Raw genomic sequence first — 19,980 nt, 5'->3', positions numbered from 1 at the left:
AACTTAAATGGATCAAAACTGTCTCAAACTACCTCTGTAACTGAATGTGGGTTTTCAGTAAAAATAAACACACATTTCTGGAGTCATGCCTTTTTTTCTTTGCTGCAATCGTTATTTAAATTAATAATCCATGATATAGACCTGTGCTCAGCAAAACTTGAGCAGTATAATCTGGGTAAAAAACAAACAAACATTTTCATCAAGTTTAAATTTGTATCCTTTATATAGGTTGACTAAAAACTGAAACATATAAATGAATGATAGAAATAATGAGTAATATACACTGAAGGTTCCTGTCTGCCCCTGTCACATTTACATAAAACAAGTAAAAAAAAAGTGATACACACTTCTTAAAAACTTTTAAGGAATTATAATGAAATATTAATGCATTCTGTAGACATCTGCAGAAAACTCAGACATAATATTCGTATGATTTATGACTAATGATTTTTTTTAAAATACTGCTAGTGTGTGAATACACTAACAATCCAGTAATTTTATCATATATTCTCAAAGATAAATATTTGATAGCACTGCTATTTTTTTAAGGGTGCTTCAGAAAGTTTTTTTTTTTTTAACTGTGGATGATAAATTTGGAAATATTTCATTGAATTTTTTATTTAAAGCCCATAAAACCTCCCAAAAAACCTACAAAATAAAGGAGAACTACGTAGATTTTAAATAATTTCTGAGCACTACAATCAGTGTTATCTAGAAAATGGCTGCAGATGTACATATTTGGCTCATGTTGTAACATAGACACAAAAACCCTTTCCTCATTCAGCTGATGACTTAAAAAATAAACCCTAACCCTTACTCTGAGCAGTGAAGGCCAAACCTCCAGAAGGACGGTGAAGTCAATTTCATTTGTCGAAGTGGTATTCAAATAAAACACTGGGGTGTTTTGTCAGTGTTGGTTATTTAAGTAATGCTTCTGGGATTATTTTTGTCAAATGTATCACTTTGTAAACAAAAACAAAATAAAACAACAACAACAAAAAAAAAAATCATCAATAACCAATTTTAAGGGTTGTACAGGGGTGCAGTGATTTTTCCAGGTACTTAACAGTAACATGATTCCTGATCCAGCTCTTGGTTTGCGTGCTCTTCTTTTTGATTTCTCTTTGATGTCTTTGATGAACTGGTGACTCAACTGTAGGTGAATTAGATGATGATTTGTGGTGAAAGAAATGAAAAGTAAGTACTGCTTATTCGTGTGTGTGTGTGTGTGTGTGTGTGTGTGTGTGTGTGCCAATCCTGCATAAACCATCACCAGCTCACTGAAAAAGTCTTCATCCAACCCTGGTCTCATAAGAAGTTCAAAACAGATAATCAAAAAAGGTAAATCAAAAGAAGCAGCATAATCATTGAAGATTTTTTTTTTTAATCATTCATAGCTTCTACGCCCTGCTCTTAGACCAACTCTCCAGAGATGATGATGGATTTCCTCAGCCCACCTGCTCAGCTCTCATCACATTATTCTCATGTGTTAAACACCGTAAAGTCACCAAGGCTGTGTTCATGACTGAATGTAGGGACAATTAATGATCCTTGACCGTTCACACATGAGAACACTAAAGGTCGCTTTACCTTAATTTTCCTATTATGTGCACAAACTGGCTTCAAGTTACCTGTTGACAAGCTTACATGGCTTTTCACACGTACACCAACTTTTCCAGCTGCTGTCTTCACACCTGTTGGTCTGAAGGGAGCAGATTGTTGAATCAGATAGCCAGCAGGTAGACTATATAAGAGCTTTGGTGGAGCTTGAGAGACAGACTGACTGACTGAAAAACTGAGATCTAGTGAAGCTGAATTACCTCTAACTTCTTGAAGGTTTTCTCAATCTAAAGACATGTGTAAGGGGCTCTCCTCCCTGCCCTCCACCTGCCTGGAGAGGTAAGTTTCTGATTCAATCATTGGGCTTTTTATGCAGTTAAGGATTTTGATATCTGCACATTTTATTCAAAGTGTGTTACTCAAAGTAGATTTTTTTGTTCTTATCAGGGCAAAGGGGATGCGGGTGAAGTTGAGCCATCTGGCAGAAACACACCACAAGCAGAAGTAAGCGTGCTGATTCATTATAACAACATGTGAATCCAGCTGTTCGCTGTTCATCGCAATGGGGCTAAATGTGTGCTGTTTCTGTCTCTGTTCTCAGGGTTCAGGATGGGCGAGCTCTTCAGGATCTGGAAACTCTGCTCAACAACAAAGGTAAGAAAACTTTCTCCCATTGCTACTTCTTTTTTGTAATTTAGGTTCTTTTAATCACATGTGGGTTTCTTAGTTCAGCATTTCATAGCAGAGGCTAAAGTGTGAATGCCAAATTAAGGTATGCCTAACTAATCTAGCTGGCTTTGTTTACAAATTGTGGTATCGCTCATGTTGGTTTGCATGTTGCTGCTAACTTGAAATTTACACTATGATGAAAATGCTGTAGATTAATAGACAAAACAATGAAAAAACGAAGTTAACAGTCAGTGTCTCTGTGACTGATGATTAAGAGTTTTAAAATGTGTTAAACAAGAGTGTTGTGAGATTATGGAGTTATTTAAAGTTCTGATTTTGAGTGTTTGAGAGGTTTGTCATTAAGCCAAGTAAGCACAGTGAAATTTTACTCATGTGAGCTCTCCCCTAACCTCTGTGATTACTCTTTCTCCCAGCATGCCTGCAGGTGTTTCGTGGATTCCTTCGCTCAGAGTTCAGTGAGGAGAACCTGGAGTTCTGGTTGGCCTGTGAGGACTACAAGGTGTCTCCTTCACACCTGCAGAAAACCAAGGGCAGCAACATCTACAACCAGTTTATCAACCCTGACTCCCCTCAGGAGGTCAGTGCAGAGAGAGTCTGAGGCTAGAGGGACACTAAGCAAAACCTAATTAAAATGATAAACTGTGATAACACGACAATCAGGGCATTGTGTTAAGGCTTTATCAATGATGTTTTTTTCTTTTTCAGGTAAATCTGGATGCTGAGACCAGGGAGGCTCTGCTGAGTGTGGTGGACTCTCTGTGTGCCGACACATTCAACACAGCTCAGCAGAGAATCTTTAATTTGATGGCCAAAGATTCGTTCCCCAGGTTCCTGCGCTCCCTTCAGCGCACAGAGGCCATTAGAGCCATCTAAATATGCTCTGCTTTGTGTGGTAGACCTGCTTTAGATAAAGTGCTGATGAACCTGTACTGCTAGACATGATGAATGTACCTGTACTTTAACAAGTAGCTAAGTATTGATCTTGTAAATGTCCTCATGCACTGTAGGCATGATGCATGCTTTTTGTTAGAGCTGTGAGTTGTATGAAAAGCAAGAAGCTCCTGAAAACCCTGCATTGGGCTGCATGCTCAGTATTAAAGCTATAATAAAACACGTTCTAAATAAACATCTTATGTAAATGAAACTTTTTTCAGGATTACATTTATGTTTTAATTATCTGCCAGACAGCTGATTCAACCAACAAAGGGAACGTTTTAAAGGGGGTGTTAGTGCATTAAAGCATCTGAAGATGTTGATTTGTATGATATGCAACCACACATCTGAAAACGTAGAAAATCATGTAAAATTTAATTTATTTTGTTCATTTCTTTCAAAAAGTGAAACCCTTTTGAAACCCTTCAGGTGGCTGAAGCCTATCCCAGCAGTCTTCAAGCAAGAGGTGGGGTACACCCTGGACTAGTCACCAGTCAATCACAGAGCTGACACATAGAGACAGACAACTTCTCATGCACACACTCACACCTACGGGCTATTTAAAATCACCATTAAATAAGGTGAGCACATTTTTGGACTGGTGGAGGAATCTAGTACCCAGATGGTGAAGTATTTGAAACATGTATTTCTTTTAAATTGATGTATAACTAGCAAAATAAAAACACAACAAATTTGGTATCTCGTTAAGCAATCTGCTATCAGTGAAAGTACCCTTAAAAAGAGTAAAGAGCAGGATGTACATTTTTTTTCTTTCAAAATGCATCTAAAAGCTCAAAAATCACCAAAAACATTCTGAAATAATGAGAAACTTTCTTGTGGCTCTTCAAAGGAACAGAAAACGTAAGCTGTAGTTCATGTTTATATTATCAATCAAGATGATTACAACAAAAAAAACAGCAAACCCATCAAAAACTTTAAGCTCCCTAGTGGAGCTTTAAACACTATTTATGGCCCATTTTTACTGCATAACCAGTCTGTTATTTGTATCTTTACAGTTTTTCAAGAACTGACAACCCAAAGGGGCAGAAAAACGGGTAGATATATACAGGGGGCTCTTCATATTTCCATTTGCCTCGCGTCTACAGAGAGCCAACATGTCTCTTGAATTTTAGTCATGGAGCTCACTGACCCAATGACAGTCCATCAGTTAAACACACTCAGCCTCAGGTGCTTGGTGTGTGCTGTTGTGCATCAGAATTCATTTGGAGCTGGTTCCTGGATGGGCTGCTCCTGGGTTGTCTTTACCTTCAGCTCCTTTGACAATGCTTAGTGGTTTGTGGAGGGAGGAGGCTGCCTTCTGTGTCACCTCCTGCTCAATCTTGTTCCTGATAGCAACCTCAAGACCCTTTAAAGAGCAGCAGAGAAGATCATGTTTGAGTCAGGTAACCAGTTTAGGATAGAAATATGTTCACAATCAAAGTTATCTTTCAAATCAAAAGAGCTAAAAGGAAACAAGCTTATGACAATTCTGTGAAACCTCCTCACCTTCTTCAGCTTCTGCTGCTGAACAACTTGAGCCTTTTTAGGTGCAATGATCCTCCCTGGTCAAAGAATAAATGAGCAACAGTCATAAAAAAAAGAAGCTAAAACCACAATATACAGTTGAAAACTTATATATGTGGAAAACTAAATGGCATGTCAGCATACAGTTATCTTATAATGGCTCTCTGAGGTCTGGAAGACAACATCTTATTTCAAATTAGTGGCATGAGTGAGGAACACATTGTTTGGGTGATATGGGCAATTCTGGATTGAGAAGCCTTCAGGATTCAAAGAATCGCATAAATGGTCAACCAATTCTTTCGTTGTTGTTTCTATAACGTCCTCTGACATCCAGGCTACTTATATTCCAGTAGAGCAGCTACTTGTTGTTAATCCAGTTATGAAAGTTTAAGAAATTTTGGCTATCTAAATTGCTACTGAACGAGATTGTTGGATAATGTACGCCTGGAAAGACTATCAAATGAATAAAAAGCTGGTCAATAAAAAATGAATCAAGTTCAGTGATAATCACCTGATGTTGCAGGTCTGTCTGATGCGACATAGACCAGGGTGACAGGTCTGCAGTATAGACTAGAGCCCGACCGATTAATCAGGCCGATAATAGCCTGTCAATGTAAGCGTATAATACGACGTTTTAACGATGTGTAAGTTGGTTTTTTTTGTGAGATGAACAGAGATAAATACTACTGTTAATTCACACGTCCTGCATAATCTAAAGTAAGACTATAGAACGGCATTTTAACGTTGTGTTAGTTGTATATTAGTGCGATAAACAGAGTTAAGGTTGCTGTTAATTCACACGTTCACCATTATCTAATGTGAGAGTATAACACCGCGTTTTAACGTCGTATAAGTTGTTTTTTTCATGAGATAAATGGAACTGTTACTTCACATGTCCACCATTATCTAATATAAGAGTATTATACGGCATTTTAATGTCATGTAAGCTTCATCTTTGTGAAACGATATATGCATTATGCAACTGTTTACATGTTTACAGTTTGAAAACTTTATATTTGAATATTTATTTTCATTGTATTCTTAAATTTCAATTTGCACTAGTTTGTTTGCACAAATTTGCCTTATTTATCATTGTGTGTTTACAGTTTGACTTTATTTTTAAATTCATCATTGTTTAAAGTTTGACTTTTTTATTTATCATTACGTGCTTACAATTTGAATTTTTTTTACTGTGTTTTAAGTTTGACTTACTTATTTAAGGTGTTTACAGTTTGACTTCTTTATTTATTATTGTGTGTACAGCTTGTTCTTATTTATCATTGGTTTACACCACAGTTCTTATATTGACAGTTTTATAATTTAAGTTCTATGTTTTAATTGAACAGTATTCTGTCTCTGTCTTGAATCATATGGGTATAATAATTTGTGTTCATATACAGCATATATCCTGTATATATCAATGAATTTATTATATATATCAGCCCATATATCGGATATTGGGCGATATATCAGACATCGGCTTTTTTGCCCCCAGTATCGGCATCGGCCCCAAAAATCCCATATTGGTCGGGCTCTAGTATAGACTATAGAAACCCTAATCCCACCATGGAGGCTCTACTTTAAGTTTGTTGTGCAGCTTTGCTCTGGGGATCTTCTAATGTTAACCTCACATGTAAAGAAATGGACTGAGGAAGTGCAACACAGAGCAGAGAACTAACCAAGAACATGGAAGGATTATTCGAGAGCATTAAATTAAACATGGGCTGTACTTTTTTTATTACGAACATAGACATTAAAAACAAGAAACAGGCATACACTGCTTTTATGGAGTTAATGTGTAAGTTCAAAAAAATGTCTGAAGTAAAGACAGTAAACGATAAGTAAAAAGTAAAAGCTGACAACTTGCTTTCGAAGAAATCGAGCATGAGCCACCTGAAAACGTGGTCAGCTGTCTCTCGTGTTGATGCTGTTTTGACTAAAATAAAATAAACCTTTACAGACATCCCTGAACAGCAGATTACCAGTGTTTATACCTACCTCCTTTCTTCGGTCCTTTGTTTTTGTTCTGTTGGTGTTTCTTGGAGGCTCCTGGCCGCTGAGCTTTAAACTTTTGGGAACCCTGAGCCATCTTTACGAACCGGAAGATACACGCGATGCAGTTCTTCTTCTACGCGGTGAAAAGGTTTTCTTTTTCTTACCTTCCTCCTCTAGAAGCTGTCACTGACACCTACAGGAGCCATGGCGTCTAACACGCTCTTTAAAACGTATGGAAAAGGAGGCAGAAATACAAATTAATTTCATTGTGATTTTATTTTTAACCGTATTTGATGTGAAAGAGAAAATCTCGTAATTCATGACTGCACTTTACAGCATTATATTCATATACGTATATATAAAAAAATCCAGTTTTGACCTATTTCCACATGTTACAAAATAAACCCAGATCAAGTGATTATCAATAACAACAATAACAGACTTGCACTTAAGAGGCCATCTGAACAACACTCCTTCCATGGTAATTGCAGGCCATACTAATCATTGAGAAAATAATACACAAGCACCTGGTTTGATTCTTCAATCAATGCAGGAAATTTATGGCAAGCAGCACGCAACTTTGGCACCAGACCATTAGTATGTGTCAGGCGTCTCGAGGAGGGGTCAGAACAACATCTTATTAAATACAGTACTATATTGCTGCTGGTTCAAAAGCTTGGAGTGAAAAAACATTGTGTAATGCAGAAACAATTCAACTGCCATTGAATATAACACTCGAGCCCAACCCTATGCTAATTTTGGCAAACTTAAAGCACCACTGCCACAAATAAATTATCACATCGGATACAAAACTCAGTGAAAGGTGGAGAAATCTAATCCAGGTGTTTTTCTGCAATCTGTGCTGCTTGTAGCCTTTCACACTGAGTGCTTGTGTTCATGCATTTCAGTGTTTGAGTCCGTGTAGGCAGACGGAGAGGTAGTGTGTATGGTTGAGGAGGCCTCCCCAGTGTGGTGTACTAATGGCCTAGTCACTAGGAATCACAATGCCATGAAATAAAACAACAAACCACAGCCAAACAGTTAAAATTATGATGTACAGACAAAAAGAACTTTTACCTTTAAGAGTACAGAAAGAAATTACATGTGGCAGATATGGCAGCCACAAAGTTGCTACATTTGTCTGGAACACTGTCTAAATTTGCCCCTAAACACATAAATCTTGGACTGTACAAAACCAAAGAAAGAAAACTAATACACAAATGTCCATTATGCTTTGTGAGGTTCAACAGCATCTTTGTGAGATGAGGTTTGATGGGTGGGCAGGAGACAAACAAAGAGAGGGAGGATACAAGTGAGGGAAGAAGCAAGTATATATTACAGCGAGATGACAGATTATGATATGATTGACTGCAGTGATTACTATCCATAGTTACCTTTTTTACAGCATTTTCTCTGGACTGCTCTGTAATTTTATAATAAAAGACCATAGGGGCAGTGTGGGGGTCAGACAAGGTGTTAAAAAGGAACACAGGCTTTGTAGACAGACTTCTGTCTCATCAAGCTCAGTGCGCACAGAAGGTGAAAATCAGTCATCAAGATCACTTGTTGTTATTCTGGTTTCGGTCCTGATTTATATAATCTATGCATCAAATCTGAAAAGAATTGCAGTTTTATGGGCAACATTATTTGATTAAGCCTCGCAAGATGATCCAGATTAGGTACATTTGTTTAACTGCAAACTTCACCTCATGATGAACATCACAAAGGAGGTTCAAAGGGTGTAATTATGTTATTCAATAGACTAATGTGTTAATATCACCAGAAAGTAAACGGGATATGTGGCTAAAAGGCTTCCTTTCAAGAGCAAAACGGCATCTAAGAAGTCTCTTTATGACATTGTCACCAAGTATCTGCGAGCTTGTTGAGATTGTGGTCTGGCTACATGATATGATTTAGGATGAAAGAAGGACTGCAGGGCTGCTGTGTCTCCAGTTACGGTCAGTAATCTGTACTGGTGTTGCACCTGTAAGGCAGTGAGCAGTGTAACATTCAGTACAGCGAGGAGGAGTTTCCCATAAAGTTATCTGAAGATATCTGGAACTTTTTAAGGAACTTTTAAAAGAGAAAATTGAATTAAAAGGTCACTGGCCAAGTGAAAAATAGGCGACAGGAACCTTAAACTACAGGAACTCAGTGATGCTCTTTTAATGCACAAAGTTTGGGATGTACACACAATAGTGAACATTGGTTCATTTCCTGCTTTAACAATCAATAACAGTCTGCAGGTAAACACTGCAGTAAGTCACTGTCACGTTTAAGCACACCAAAACGGGGTCCATGTGTTGTTTTCCTCATGAATTAATCCCTCAGTCATTTTTAGATTTGTGAGGGGTGACACCAGTCCTGATCGGGAGAAAAGAGACACTAAAGGCTGATGGGGCTAAAGAATCAGCCAATAACTGAGGAGAAAACCCTTCATTTGATCCTTAACGTCCACTTGAAGTAGTCTGGTGGCTTGTTAGTAAGCACAGAGTAAAATCTGCATTTCTTCTGAGTCCAAACGGTTTCGACACATTCTGATCAAAGCACTGAAGGCAGAAGAGGTCTGTCCTGATCACAGTCCCTAAAGAGAGCCTGTTTGTCTGAGTTGGATATTACATTCTGGATGTTGGTTGAATCATGCTATGTGTTAAAGAGCCTTCAGCAGAAGGATATTGCATTGTGGAAAAGAGCCCTACAATCTAAAAGGAATAGTTCTGCCCAAAATAAAGACCTGAGGTCATCTAATGCTCGTCACTGCATCAAAGGCTTTGTCTCTGTGTGACTCCTGACCACATTTAAACCATCTTTTTATATCCATCTTCAGTTATTGTAATGAAGAATTAAGTTGTAGAAAACTAAACATTTTCACACATAACGTCAACGCTTCAGGGCATCGAGCCCACAGATATTTATTTTTGGTCAATTTAGGGCAACAAAACAGTCACTAAAAATTGACATATTTAAAATTTGTTTAGGCAAATATGTCAGGCAGCAGTTTCTTATCCACGTCCTGTGGGCAGATAGCAGATATCTGGTCTCTACCAAATCCAGAGGGAAATATTCTGTTAATCAGCCGTTCAACACGAAATCTGATTCCAAAGCTGACTGTAGTTAGTGTCACATAGAGTCGGTTTGTTCAATAGCTGCTTTCTGTGACAGTTGTTCAGTAAAAGTTGTGGATAGAGCAACAAGACAAAAGCTGAATAGTGGGAGGTAAATCCAGAACATAAGCTCAAAGAAACTAGACTTCTCCCAATTGTTCATGGAGCTGCTGGAATTTCAATGTAAGCAACACCCACCATGTTACATGTTCTTTTTGAATTTATTGTTTTTTTTTTTTTTTTTTTTAAATATTTGCAGCCCTAAAATAAAAAAAAAACTGCTGTTACTGGGTTGTTATGTTGCTTATGTAGCTGAAAACACTCAAGTAGTGTGTTAGGGGATAAACCAGTTGAGTCTTAAATAGAGATGGCAAGTTAAAGTTGTGTCACTGCACTGACATCAACTGAATCTTTACCAACATGCAAGTGAGCAGATGACCAAACATTCATTTTAGGGAGAACTACTCCTTTAATGGTGATGCCTGTTTTACAAAGGTGGAACAGCATAACAGACTTCTGAGCACGCTGAAAAGCTGTTTGGGCATGAGTGACACAATGTCCCATTTTTTTTTAAATTTTCCTTTCTTCAGTAGTGTTCTGTGCAGTATGGTATTTGTATGTTGCCGAAATAAATACGATTATAAATATTTGTATAGTATATTATTACATTATGAGAGTATGGGTGATGTATGATACAATAAAACCAGAAGTAACTAGTTGCAAACGAGGGGGTGTAAATACAGCTGTGTATCTTCATAGGCTTCAGCTGAGTAACAAGAACTGATCGAGAGCTTCCACTTGTCAGGAATTTAGTTGCACAGAGAGAAATCAGATTGAAATTATGCAAGTGAATTGAAATTTAACACAGCAAAAAAATGTCTAGTTGAGCAGTTAATTTGGATTATTAGTCTACAAAGGTTACAACTTGAAATAAAAGAAACTAAATGTTAATATAACATTTCGATCTCAACTTTAATCTCGTATAACCAAGTATTTGGTTAAAATAGCTGTACCTTTCACGAGCAGGGGTTAGTTTTCTACATATGTACACACTAAAGGCAATGACATGTATATTTACACATGGGTAGCAGCATTTAATAAACCATGGCTAATAAAAAACCACTACTTTGAAATTAAGTTTAAAAATAGCAGTCATGTCACTTTTTGGAAGTTTTTATATTTGTGTTAAAGAGTTTCTAAAAAACGTCCTCATTAAGGATTTTTTTAAATTGTGTGCCAAATACTATTTATTGGACCGAGTTCAGCTGAGCACTAATCCTTGTCACAGTAGCTGTTTAGACAGGAAGGGTTGACAAGGGACACTGAAGACAAGATGAGAAACTTTGGGACAGATGACATGGAAAACACAGGAACCAAAGAGGAGCAACATAGAAAGGGGAGACTGCACATGTGTGTCTGCTTGACTCCCTGCAGTGAGTTTGTGTGTGTGAGTAAGACAATGAAAGAAACATATTCTTCTCTGTGCACCACTGACATGAAACAGTGACTGTGCATTGATGAAAATTAAATAAAACACAACTATGAGGGCGTGTTCAATGAGTGTCTTTGAGATGCGTAACATTAAGGTGCAGTGGCACACACGGACCAGCAGGGGGAGCTGAGTGGCTTTAGAGGGCAGTGAGGCGGCCAGTGAGCGCTGCCTGAAGCTCTGAGGGGAGGAAGACTCCGAGCTCTGTGATGATGCCTCCTGTGATGAGCTGGTGAGGAGTCACATCAAACGCCGGGTTCCACACCTCGATACCTGGAGTGAGATGGTCAAAGAATAAGATCTTCTTAAAGGAACAGTACTTTATTTGAATACTAAATGAATTGCCCTGAGCTTATCAGTTATTTAGTTCATCAAAATTTAGTATTAAATTTAAACATTACCTTGACCTCAATTTTTATTTAAGCTTTTTATCAAAACTTGAGCTTTTTATAACTACTTATCTTTAAAATTAGGCTTTATTGCCTACAGAAGTGGAAAAACTTAAAAAGGTTCAACAATTACTTTTAGCTATGTCTTCACAAAAAACAACAAAAAAACTAAATGTTTGACAGTTGAAAAAGAACAGTAAGCATAATCTTAACTAGAGATAGACTGAGTACCAATACTGATCATTTGTAGTCAAGGAAGCCGATAAAGGTATTTAAAGCCGATACTAATTTGCAGTCGAAGTGCAAATATTGGTGTAAAAATTTTGAACAGTACAGACTCCAACACTTAACTTCATTCAAATACCTTTAAGCATGAGTTTATCTAACAGCTCCCAGGCTTAGCAGCATGTTTTATAAAGTTAAATGAAAACTGAAAAAAAATAAATAGCTAAAGTTTTCTACAGGAAATAAAGTTTTCCAAAATTTCAATGTAACTGCAATAACTGTAATAACTGCATTGCTGATTGGCTGTTTCCAAAGCAATGGCTCTGCTTGTAACCAATCAGATGGTACTGTGGATGGGACAGTGCTGGGGACTGAGTAGTGACTGCACACAGCGGAGCGGCTGCATCAGAGCCGCACAACACAGTTTAAAATTTGTTTCTTATTGGCTGTCGGACAACGAAAAAGGCTGATTCCCATATGCATCAAAATGCCAAATATTGGCCCCGAGAATCGGCCCAGACGATAATCAGTCCATCTCTAATCTTAACTCAGCTAAGAAACCACAGAATGTAAACCGTAAAATAATGACATGTGTCATACAAGTACATGAATGATTTAACCATGACTGGTGGTGAAAAGACTTCAATGGTTGATACATGACTTATGTAGATTGATTTTCCTTCTTTGTTTTATGGGGTTGTATGAAGTGCTTGTCAATCATAAGTGGACTTTTCAAGCCAGAGCTCTGGTATGCAAGCAAAGCCACTCATTGTCACACACAAGGTAATTTGTGCCATATAATATAGCTTCATTAGAGAAAACCTGACCTCAAAACAAAGGTAGGTGTAGTTGAACACTATCGTTGGACATTTCAGTGCTTTACTTCACTGAAAAACTGTCAATGTGGCCATGTTTGAGAGACGCAGCACACATGTAAGAACATACCCATCTCCTATTTGTGTCTGCAGGTGTCAAAAGAGACAGATAATACAGCCATACATTTTCAACAAGGATTTGTTTCTTACAGCGGCTGCAAAACGATATCTCTCTATAGTATGGACTAGGTAAACGTGAAACAATATCAAAACTAAGAGAGAAAAGAAATGTGGGTAATAACAGGAGAGTGGAAAGGATCTCCAGCTACCTGCTGGCCCAGGAGCTCACAGTGCTCCCACCCTCACAGGTAGGGCCTGATAACAGCGATACTTCAGGGCTTTTTTAAATCAGAGGATACCAGCGGCATATGGCTGCTTTGCATCACTCATCACCCTGGGTCCTGTGCCTCCTCCTTCCTTCCTTTAAACCCACTTTCTTGAATTTCAAAACTTCTGGAGAAAAAGTTGTTTTTAAAGTATGTTTTTAGTTTTTCTGTTATTTCTGAATGCGCTTTAATGTTAGAGCTTTCAGAGAGGACGACTAAGCTGAAATAAACCCCATAGCCATCAGGATCTCAGAAAGAAAATGTTTGGCTCTTGTTTCTTGGAACTATTTCAATACAGGATGCAGGAATATTGAGTTCATTCACCCCTTCAAGCCTGCCATCCCAACAGTTAAATACATTTTGAAAGCTTATTCAGTGTAATCACTATTACACTTTCAATTGTGTATGTTTATTACACTCAACCAAAATGCTGCAAATTGTTGATTGCATGAGGTAAAATCCCAAAACGCTTGAGTGTGTTTCACAAATCAAATTTAAGAAGTTATTAAAAACAATGAAGGAACACTCAGGTGCTACAAGATGTGTCATGAGTTGTCTCATAGGACAATTTCTAACTCAAACCTTTTTTTCTTGATGGTTGTCTTTCAACATGGTTAACAAATTGTTTATTTTTCCTGTTTGTTTTGGGAGCTTTTTTCCTTGAACAGGAATAAAAGAAAAATGTAATGTGAGGAAACAGAGAGAGGGGACAGGACTTTCTCCTAGGCCTACATGGACTGTAAAAACTGATTTGATTTGAAGTAAAACACAGAAACACAGTCTGTATTCACATCCTTTAAATTCCTTTTGAGAGGGCAGCGCAAAAAAGGGAAATAAAGTTAGTTACGGAGAGTTAGACACGGGATGTACAGGCACACAGCCTCCTCTCCAGAGGCCAGTGAGCTCATTAAGCGACTGCACTTTAATTACTGTGATGTCACCGAGCTCTTCACCGCTCTGGTCACATAATTAGCGTTCAAATGACTCAATTCAATATTACAAACTCAACTGACACACACACAACCCCCTCTCACAGGGGGCCATAAACAGTGACCCTGGGGCCTGTGGAGGCTCAGACGTGTTCGGTGTTGAGAGCAAACAGATCAGGGACTTTTGTGAAACCCTATTTGTGAACAGATTTTGTGAGTCTGCAGACTATCAAGGGGCTCTTCCCATAATTTGATGTAATTTTTTTTTTTTTTAAAACGACAGGGGGCACCGATAGCTTCAAACTGCTTTTTTCATCCTTTACTCCTTCTTTCTGGCACTAGCTCCACATGTGACGTCAGTGAAAGTCTGTGAGGGTTCAGTACTTAGAGCTTAGGGCAATCATTGGAATTGGGCCATGCTCATCTTTCTTTCAGAGCCTGATGTTTTCCACTCCAAGTCCTCTCACTGACTGTTTTTCAGAGTTTGTCTCCACGCTTGAGGCTTCTCCCCCTGAAGTCTTACCTGGTGCAGCAATGGGGACTCCGTTTATACTGGTGAGCTCTTCAGGGGGGCGCACTTCAATGATGATGTCTCTGCCGCTCTCCAGGCTCAAGTCACATGACGTACTCGGTGCAGCCACATAGAACGGAATCCCATGGTGCTTTGCAGCAATGGCTAATTGGTATGTGCCCACCTTGTTGGCAGTATCTCCATTGGCAACTACCCGGTCTGCACCCACCACCACAGCTAAGATGGAGAACACAAAATAAATAAATTAGGAGCAAATATAAAAACTAAGTTTGATAAGGAAAGCCCAGATACAACACACAAACCTGTGATGTCCATCTCTCTCATGGTGAGGGCTGCCATGCTGTCTGCGATTAGCGTAGCAGGGATCCCCTCTGCTACCGCCTCGTATGCTGTCAGTCTGGATCCCTGGTTGTACGGTCTGGTCTCTGTGCAGTACACACGCTTCAGCCTGCTCAGTGCGTGGAGGCTTCTCACCACACCTGCACACAGAGTCATTAATGACCGTTACACTGTTGTTAATATTTCAAACCCACCCCACTCTTTCCTATTCACACTGACTGATCAAGTCTCACCAAGTGCGGTCCCATATCCAGCTGTGGCCAGCGAGCCGGTGTTGCAGTGTGTAAGGATCGTCACAGAATCCCTCGGAACGCCAGACAGGATGTGCTGGGCGCCATAGTTACCGATCTTCCTGTTGTCATTGACGTCACGCTCTAGCATGTCTTCAATCCAGGCAATTACACTGTAAGACGGGTCCAAAAGAGGTGGGGATTGAGAAGAGGCTCAGTCTGCCACTCTGGACTTAATGTGTCCATCAAGTCTGGAGTTACAATATGCTCTGTGTTCCAACTTGTCCTCATCTCTTTCTCAACTTTTCAGATTTTTATGCTTAAGAGTCAAACAGGGGAAAACTATTAAATGGATTAACAGTGGGTGAAGATGAAATGTCTCCTGTTTAAGTTAATAAATAAATCATACAGAATGTGCAGTGAGCAGGAGAGAGAAAGAAAACTGTGCCAAGTATGGATGTATATAGTTAAATTATGAGGTGACATCATGTAATTCTCACTTTTTTCTTTCAACATTTTAAAACGTGTGTAGATCACCTGACAAACATATCAGACTTCAGTATGTGTGCCTTTGACATTCAGAGGGAAGGTAACTCAGGAAAGGTTTTTATCCCCTCACTACCTCTACTGTAGCTGTCTCACATCTTTCCTCGTGTCTCTATCTTCCACACGCTCAGGTTTGGTTTCAATCTGACACTTAGCTCATTGTCTTTGTCATAATTTCACCATCACAATGTTATCCTGCAAGCCCAAACAAACTGTAAGTTACAAAGTATCCATAAGTCACAAATAGAAACACTGCTAGGACCACAGGACTATATAGTTTCAGAGTGAGGCCTGATAACGCAACATGACCCATTCACTCCGCGGCACTGTGATTTCCATCCACACAGATTCATTACCAAGCACCACCTTTGCTGTAATGGTAGAAAAGGGAGTTCCTGACAACTCTTTCTCTCCAGGTGCAGATGCTAAGCTCTCAAACCTGAGCAATCCTGCCAATATTGATTCCCACTCTGTTTCCTTTTCCCAGAAATTCAAAGTCAGTGCAGCTATCTGGATAGACTTTACTTGAATCATCTTCATGGGTGTAAACATGAGGGGGAAGGACCTCTATGCATTGAGTCACTGAATGCTGGAATCTGATTTCAGAAATACTGACTTTAAGAAAGAAAATGCCATTAAAACCTGAGCCATTAAAAATAAAGTCAGTATTTCAGACCACATTAATCCTACGTACAAGAAACTGCTGCATGGTCCCAGCACGACAGTTAATAAATGATTTTTTTCTTCAAGACTACTATCACACCTCTCCCAAACCTTCACATGTTGAGGCTTCTGCCCTGCTGGCTCAAAACTAAAACTTTATTCTGATGATTGATGTAAAATAATAACACTTCCTTGCATTGCTGTCACACTCACTCAGATTAATGACAAACAATGACAAGTTTCATATGAAGGCTTCCCAGTTGTCCCATTTTCACACAGCTCGCTAACTTTCACAACCTTTTCAAGAAGACACCTGCAGCTGGTGTTGAATAGGGATGTGCAACAGCCATTGGGACTTCCCAGGTGCAAAATGACAGCATGTGTTATTTCAACACAATTTGACAACTCTGTTAGCACAAGCAGCCAATATACTCATTGTTACATGATGAGTACACAGACGCCTCAAAGGTGCCCTGCAAAGTTTTCAGTAGAACAAGCAAAATGTCTGTTTAGCAGGACACACTGTGCATATTCTACAGGCTAAACAAATGTTTTTGGAATGCAAAGCATTTCTAAACACATAAAAACACTTGAATTCCCAGTTTTCTTGACAGTTTTTATGCTAATGTTGTTTACTTTCATGTTTACTTGCCAACAGTCTTTCTTTTACCTGTCTTTGCTGGTGCACTGCTGCTGTTTTAGTGCAAACGGCCACCAGCAGATTATGCATAAAGTGTAAAACCTCTGGGAGGAATGGGATCCGAATGTAAACACAAGGCTGTTCAACAGAGCTGAAAGTGAGCTCAAAGTTCAAAAGAGCTTTTTCAACTGAGCTATGAGCTGGAATTACATAATTTACCGAAGGCAAGCCGATCAGCACAGGAGAAACAGGTGGTATCAAACCAATCAGGGAACAACATAGCTCAAAATATGTCCTACAACAAAAACCTTTAAAAACATCTTTCCAGCAACTTCCTGAGCTGTTTACCCCTTTCAAGTTTGCACTGAACTGGAGCTGATGCCAGCTGTTAAGGGGTGAGTGGATAGGGAGAAACAGGTTGGTCAACAATCATAAACCTGACATATAGAAACAAAAACAGGTACACCCTCATAGACAAGCAATCTAATGTGAGTATCAAACCTAACTTGGAAGTCTTTCGACTGTGGCATGAAACCAGAGTACCCAGAGAGAACCTTACACACTCTACACTTCAGGGTATATCATACAGATTACACACACAGAGAAGCTCCCTTATGATGAGAATTAAACCAGGGTCCTTCTCACACCGCTGTGCAGCAATATACTGTATTTGAAACCCTGTGAATTTAAATATAAGTGGACAACACTGTACTTGGAAAACCTGCAACCTCAGGACAGATATACATCTTGCGTATGTTTAACAACTCTTCTTCTGTCCGTATTGACTCAGAGTTTTCAAGTAGGTGTAGGTTTGAAAAATATCACCCACCTTTCTCTGAGCTGCTCAGAGTTCTTCTCCATGCTCTCATTCTCCGCAAACTCCATCAGCTCACGAGCGGCACGCCCCATGTTGACAGCAGTGGGCCTTGCTGAGGTCAAGTGACACAGAGAGTCCCTGATGAAGGTCACAGGGTCGTCACCCCCAGCACCTGCCCGTAACTCCACAGCCAGGCTGAGGCAGCCCACAATGGCGATGGCTGGAGCACCCCGTACCTGTACAATAAGAAGAGAAAGAAGTCAGCATTACATTGTGACCCTCGTTCTTTGTTTCCAACCTTTCAGGAGGGAAACTTCTCCCTCTCCATCACAGATGATGAGGTGATGATCAGTGAGCTGGGGGTAGTTGAGACAGCTTTTGAGAGAAAACATGATTCTTTTCTGGGTTTGAGATTAGACTCCATTATCATGACATCACCCTTTCTATGTATGGTACATTCCTTCACTCTGACACACTCACACGGTGTCAAAGTGGAGCTCCTGTATGTGTGAGTGGAGCAAAGGAGACAAAAGATTACACTATTTTCTCTGCCCTAATAAGTTAAGATCTGAAGATGTTCCCAGCCGAACTTGAACAACATGTGACTCTCTCAACACCTCTTTCTGTCAGGGATTCAGGTATGGAGGGAGAAATGAACCAGAGGTGTCACTGAGTGCAGAACAAGCCCGAAACGCGAACAAAAAAACCCTGGCAAAGGTCATTAATAATTCATCAATAATCTCTCCCAAAGAAAGAGGGAGGAGGGGAGCATATTTCATGGGTGGGTTGATGCGTGCTGATACAGTCAGTCGCGCTTTCACATGGAAATGTAAAAACTACATAAAGGATGGCTTTGGAGGGGGGTAGATGAGCAGGGAGTTGTGGGTGCTGCAGGTGCAGCCAAAACAAAATTACAGGCCGACAGCAGGGGCACGGCGGCGAGCATATGGCATCACATGCGTGCAGCGGTTGGAGCACAAAAGACCCGACAGAAAAACAGAGGCACGACGGGGATCAGTGCACGAGCAGCGGGTATGCACGTCGACTGGGAAGTGGGAATAAAGGAGAGATGGAGAAAAGAGCTCCGTACCTTCATGGACTTGATGGCCTCGTAAGCGTCATGCACCGAGCGGATCTCATCGTAGACGGTCTGGTGTGGCAGCAGCAGCTGGTTCAGGATCTGCAGAGCCCCGGCCCGGTAGCGGATCGCTTCCAGCGTCATGACTGAACAGCAAGGCGGGATAGCGGGAAGAATTAACGCGGACGGACCGGTTGCTGGCGGACGCGCGCACACACACGCACTCACACACTCTCACACACAGGCACTTCACACACACTTCCACACACACTCACACTTTCACACTCTCCCCCTCAATGAGCGGAGACACGTTGAAGTGACCGCGGCCTGGCTGTCGGCAGTCCCGTAGCAGTCGCAGAGAGAAGGAGGAAACGTGAAGGAGGAGGAGGAGCGGGCTGGATGGAGTCACTGGAGGAGAAGGTCTGATGTGCTGTGTGAGAGAGGACAGAGAGGAGGTGAGAGATGGGCTGGAAACCTTCTCACTCTGACAGACAAGCAGGGAGGCAGACACGGAACCACGTGTTCAGCCGAGCAGGAAGCCCTCGCCTCGGTGACCACGCCCACCAAAGTCTCGCGGGTTGTCCAATTTTTTGTAAGACCCCTCTTCTGTCTCCACTCCACGTACCATCCCCCTCTCGTCTTTTCCCCTTTGTCAGGGGGAATTTCAAATACGTTATTAGCATAACACCAAAGCCCCAAGCTCCCCCTCCAACAAGAGCGAGCATTGTCTGAAGAAATACATCTCTACTTTCGTCTTCAGTTTTATTATATGAGCCCTTCTTTCCCGTCTGCATTACAGCAAAACCACCATATGATAAATCGTATTAAAAAAAAAAAAGAAAAAAAAGAATATTTCACTTCATCCCTCTGTTCTCTCTTTAGCAGTCTGTATAGTTATTGAGGTGGAAATTCACAGTAAATATTAGCATTTCATCATTCTAGTTACACTGGCTTATTATAACCCCTTTGGAGTGGAGGAGGAGTCTTACATTTCTTAAGCTAATTCAGAATCATGTTCATAATAATGTGTTCTTGAATATTGAAAAAATATTACTGGGTATTTTAAAAACTTTATAAGAAAAATTGCCATGACTTT

The 19,980-nt window shown here is 40.0% G+C and overlaps 3 protein-coding genes across 4 annotated transcripts; 1 reads left to right on the top strand and 2 right to left on the bottom strand.

Annotated features, from left to right (window-relative positions):
- The first annotated feature begins 1,689 nt into the window (after positions 1–1,689).
- Positions 1,690–3,505, top strand: LOC141807630 (regulator of G-protein signaling 5). 2 transcript variants are annotated; one of them, XM_074693770.1, is made up of 5 exons: positions 1,690–1,899; positions 2,008–2,064; positions 2,162–2,214; positions 2,664–2,827; positions 2,956–3,505. In XM_074693770.1, the coding sequence occupies exons 1-5, from the start codon at positions 1,856–1,858 to the stop codon at positions 3,121–3,123; spliced, it is 486 nt and encodes a 161-aa protein (XP_074549871.1). In that variant the 5' UTR covers positions 1,690–1,855; the 3' UTR covers positions 3,124–3,505. The 2 variants fall into 2 exon arrangements, with proteins under 2 accessions (XP_074549871.1, XP_074549864.1); XM_074693763.1 differs by having other exon boundaries at positions 1,765–2,064.
- Positions 3,506–3,546: 41 nt separating this feature from the next.
- cunh19orf53 (chromosome unknown C19orf53 homolog) lies at positions 3,547–6,860 on the bottom strand. The gene is made up of 3 exons (XM_074693781.1): positions 6,706–6,860; positions 4,690–4,745; positions 3,547–4,549 (listed from the first exon to the last, which is right to left on the bottom strand). The coding sequence occupies exons 1-3, from the start codon at positions 6,794–6,796 to the stop codon at positions 4,403–4,405; spliced, it is 294 nt and encodes a 97-aa protein (XP_074549882.1). The 5' UTR covers positions 6,797–6,860; the 3' UTR covers positions 3,547–4,402.
- A 99-nt stretch (positions 6,861–6,959) lies between these two features.
- On the bottom strand, positions 6,960–19,476 carry mri1 (methylthioribose-1-phosphate isomerase 1). Its single transcript, XM_074688625.1, has 6 exons — positions 18,897–19,476; positions 17,819–18,042; positions 15,144–15,313; positions 14,874–15,050; positions 14,563–14,787; positions 6,960–11,568 (listed from the first exon to the last, which is right to left on the bottom strand). Exons 1-6 carry the CDS (start codon positions 19,026–19,028, stop codon positions 11,435–11,437), a joined length of 1,062 nt encoding a protein of 353 aa, XP_074544726.1. The 5' UTR covers positions 19,029–19,476; the 3' UTR covers positions 6,960–11,434.
- Positions 19,477–19,980: the final 504 nt, after the last annotated feature.

The sequence above is a fragment of the Halichoeres trimaculatus genome, unplaced genomic scaffold (assembly GCF_033239565.1).
Source record: "Halichoeres trimaculatus isolate MK-OKI-2021-1 unplaced genomic scaffold, fHalTri1.1 fHalTri1_scaffold_2, whole genome shotgun sequence".
Classification (NCBI taxonomy): Eukaryota; Metazoa; Chordata; class Actinopteri; order Labriformes; family Labridae; genus Halichoeres; species Halichoeres trimaculatus.
This window is presented reverse-complemented; position numbering and strand designations above follow the sequence as displayed.

What these genes read in the sequence shown, in the direction of transcription:
- mri1 (XM_074688625.1), bottom strand. Translation starts at nt 19,028, where the DNA reads ATGACGCTGGAAGCGATCCGCTACCGGGCCGGGGCTCTGCAGATCCTG. An exon ending in TCTGAGCAGCTCAGAGAAAG is followed by an intron (nt 15,314 to 17,818) that starts GTGGGTGATATT and finishes CCCGTCTTACAG; the next exon opens with TGTAATTGCCTGGATTGAAG. An exon ending in AGTCCCCATTGCTGCACCAG is followed by an intron (nt 11,569 to 14,562) that starts GTAAGACTTCAG and finishes ATCTCACTCCAG; the next exon opens with GTATCGAGGTGTGGAACCCG.
- cunh19orf53 (XM_074693781.1), bottom strand. Translation starts at nt 6,796, where the DNA reads ATGGCTCAGGGTTCCCAAAAGTTTAAAGCTCAGCGGCCAGGAGCCTCC. An exon ending in CAAAGGACCGAAGAAAGGAG is followed by an intron (nt 4,746 to 6,705) that starts GTAGGTATAAAC and finishes TTCTTTGACCAG; the next exon opens with GGAGGATCATTGCACCTAAA. An exon ending in AGCAGCAGAAGCTGAAGAAG is followed by an intron (nt 4,550 to 4,689) that starts GTGAGGAGGTTT and finishes TGCTCTTTAAAG; the next exon opens with GGTCTTGAGGTTGCTATCAG.
- LOC141807630 (XM_074693763.1), top strand. Translation starts at nt 1,931, where the DNA reads ATGCAGTTAAGGATTTTGATATCTGCACATTTTATTCAAAGTGTGTTA. An exon ending in GAAACACACCACAAGCAGAA is followed by an intron (nt 2,065 to 2,161) that starts GTAAGCGTGCTG and finishes CTCTGTTCTCAG; the next exon opens with GGTTCAGGATGGGCGAGCTC. An exon ending in ACCCTGACTCCCCTCAGGAG is followed by an intron (nt 2,828 to 2,955) that starts GTCAGTGCAGAG and finishes TTTCTTTTTCAG; the next exon opens with GTAAATCTGGATGCTGAGAC.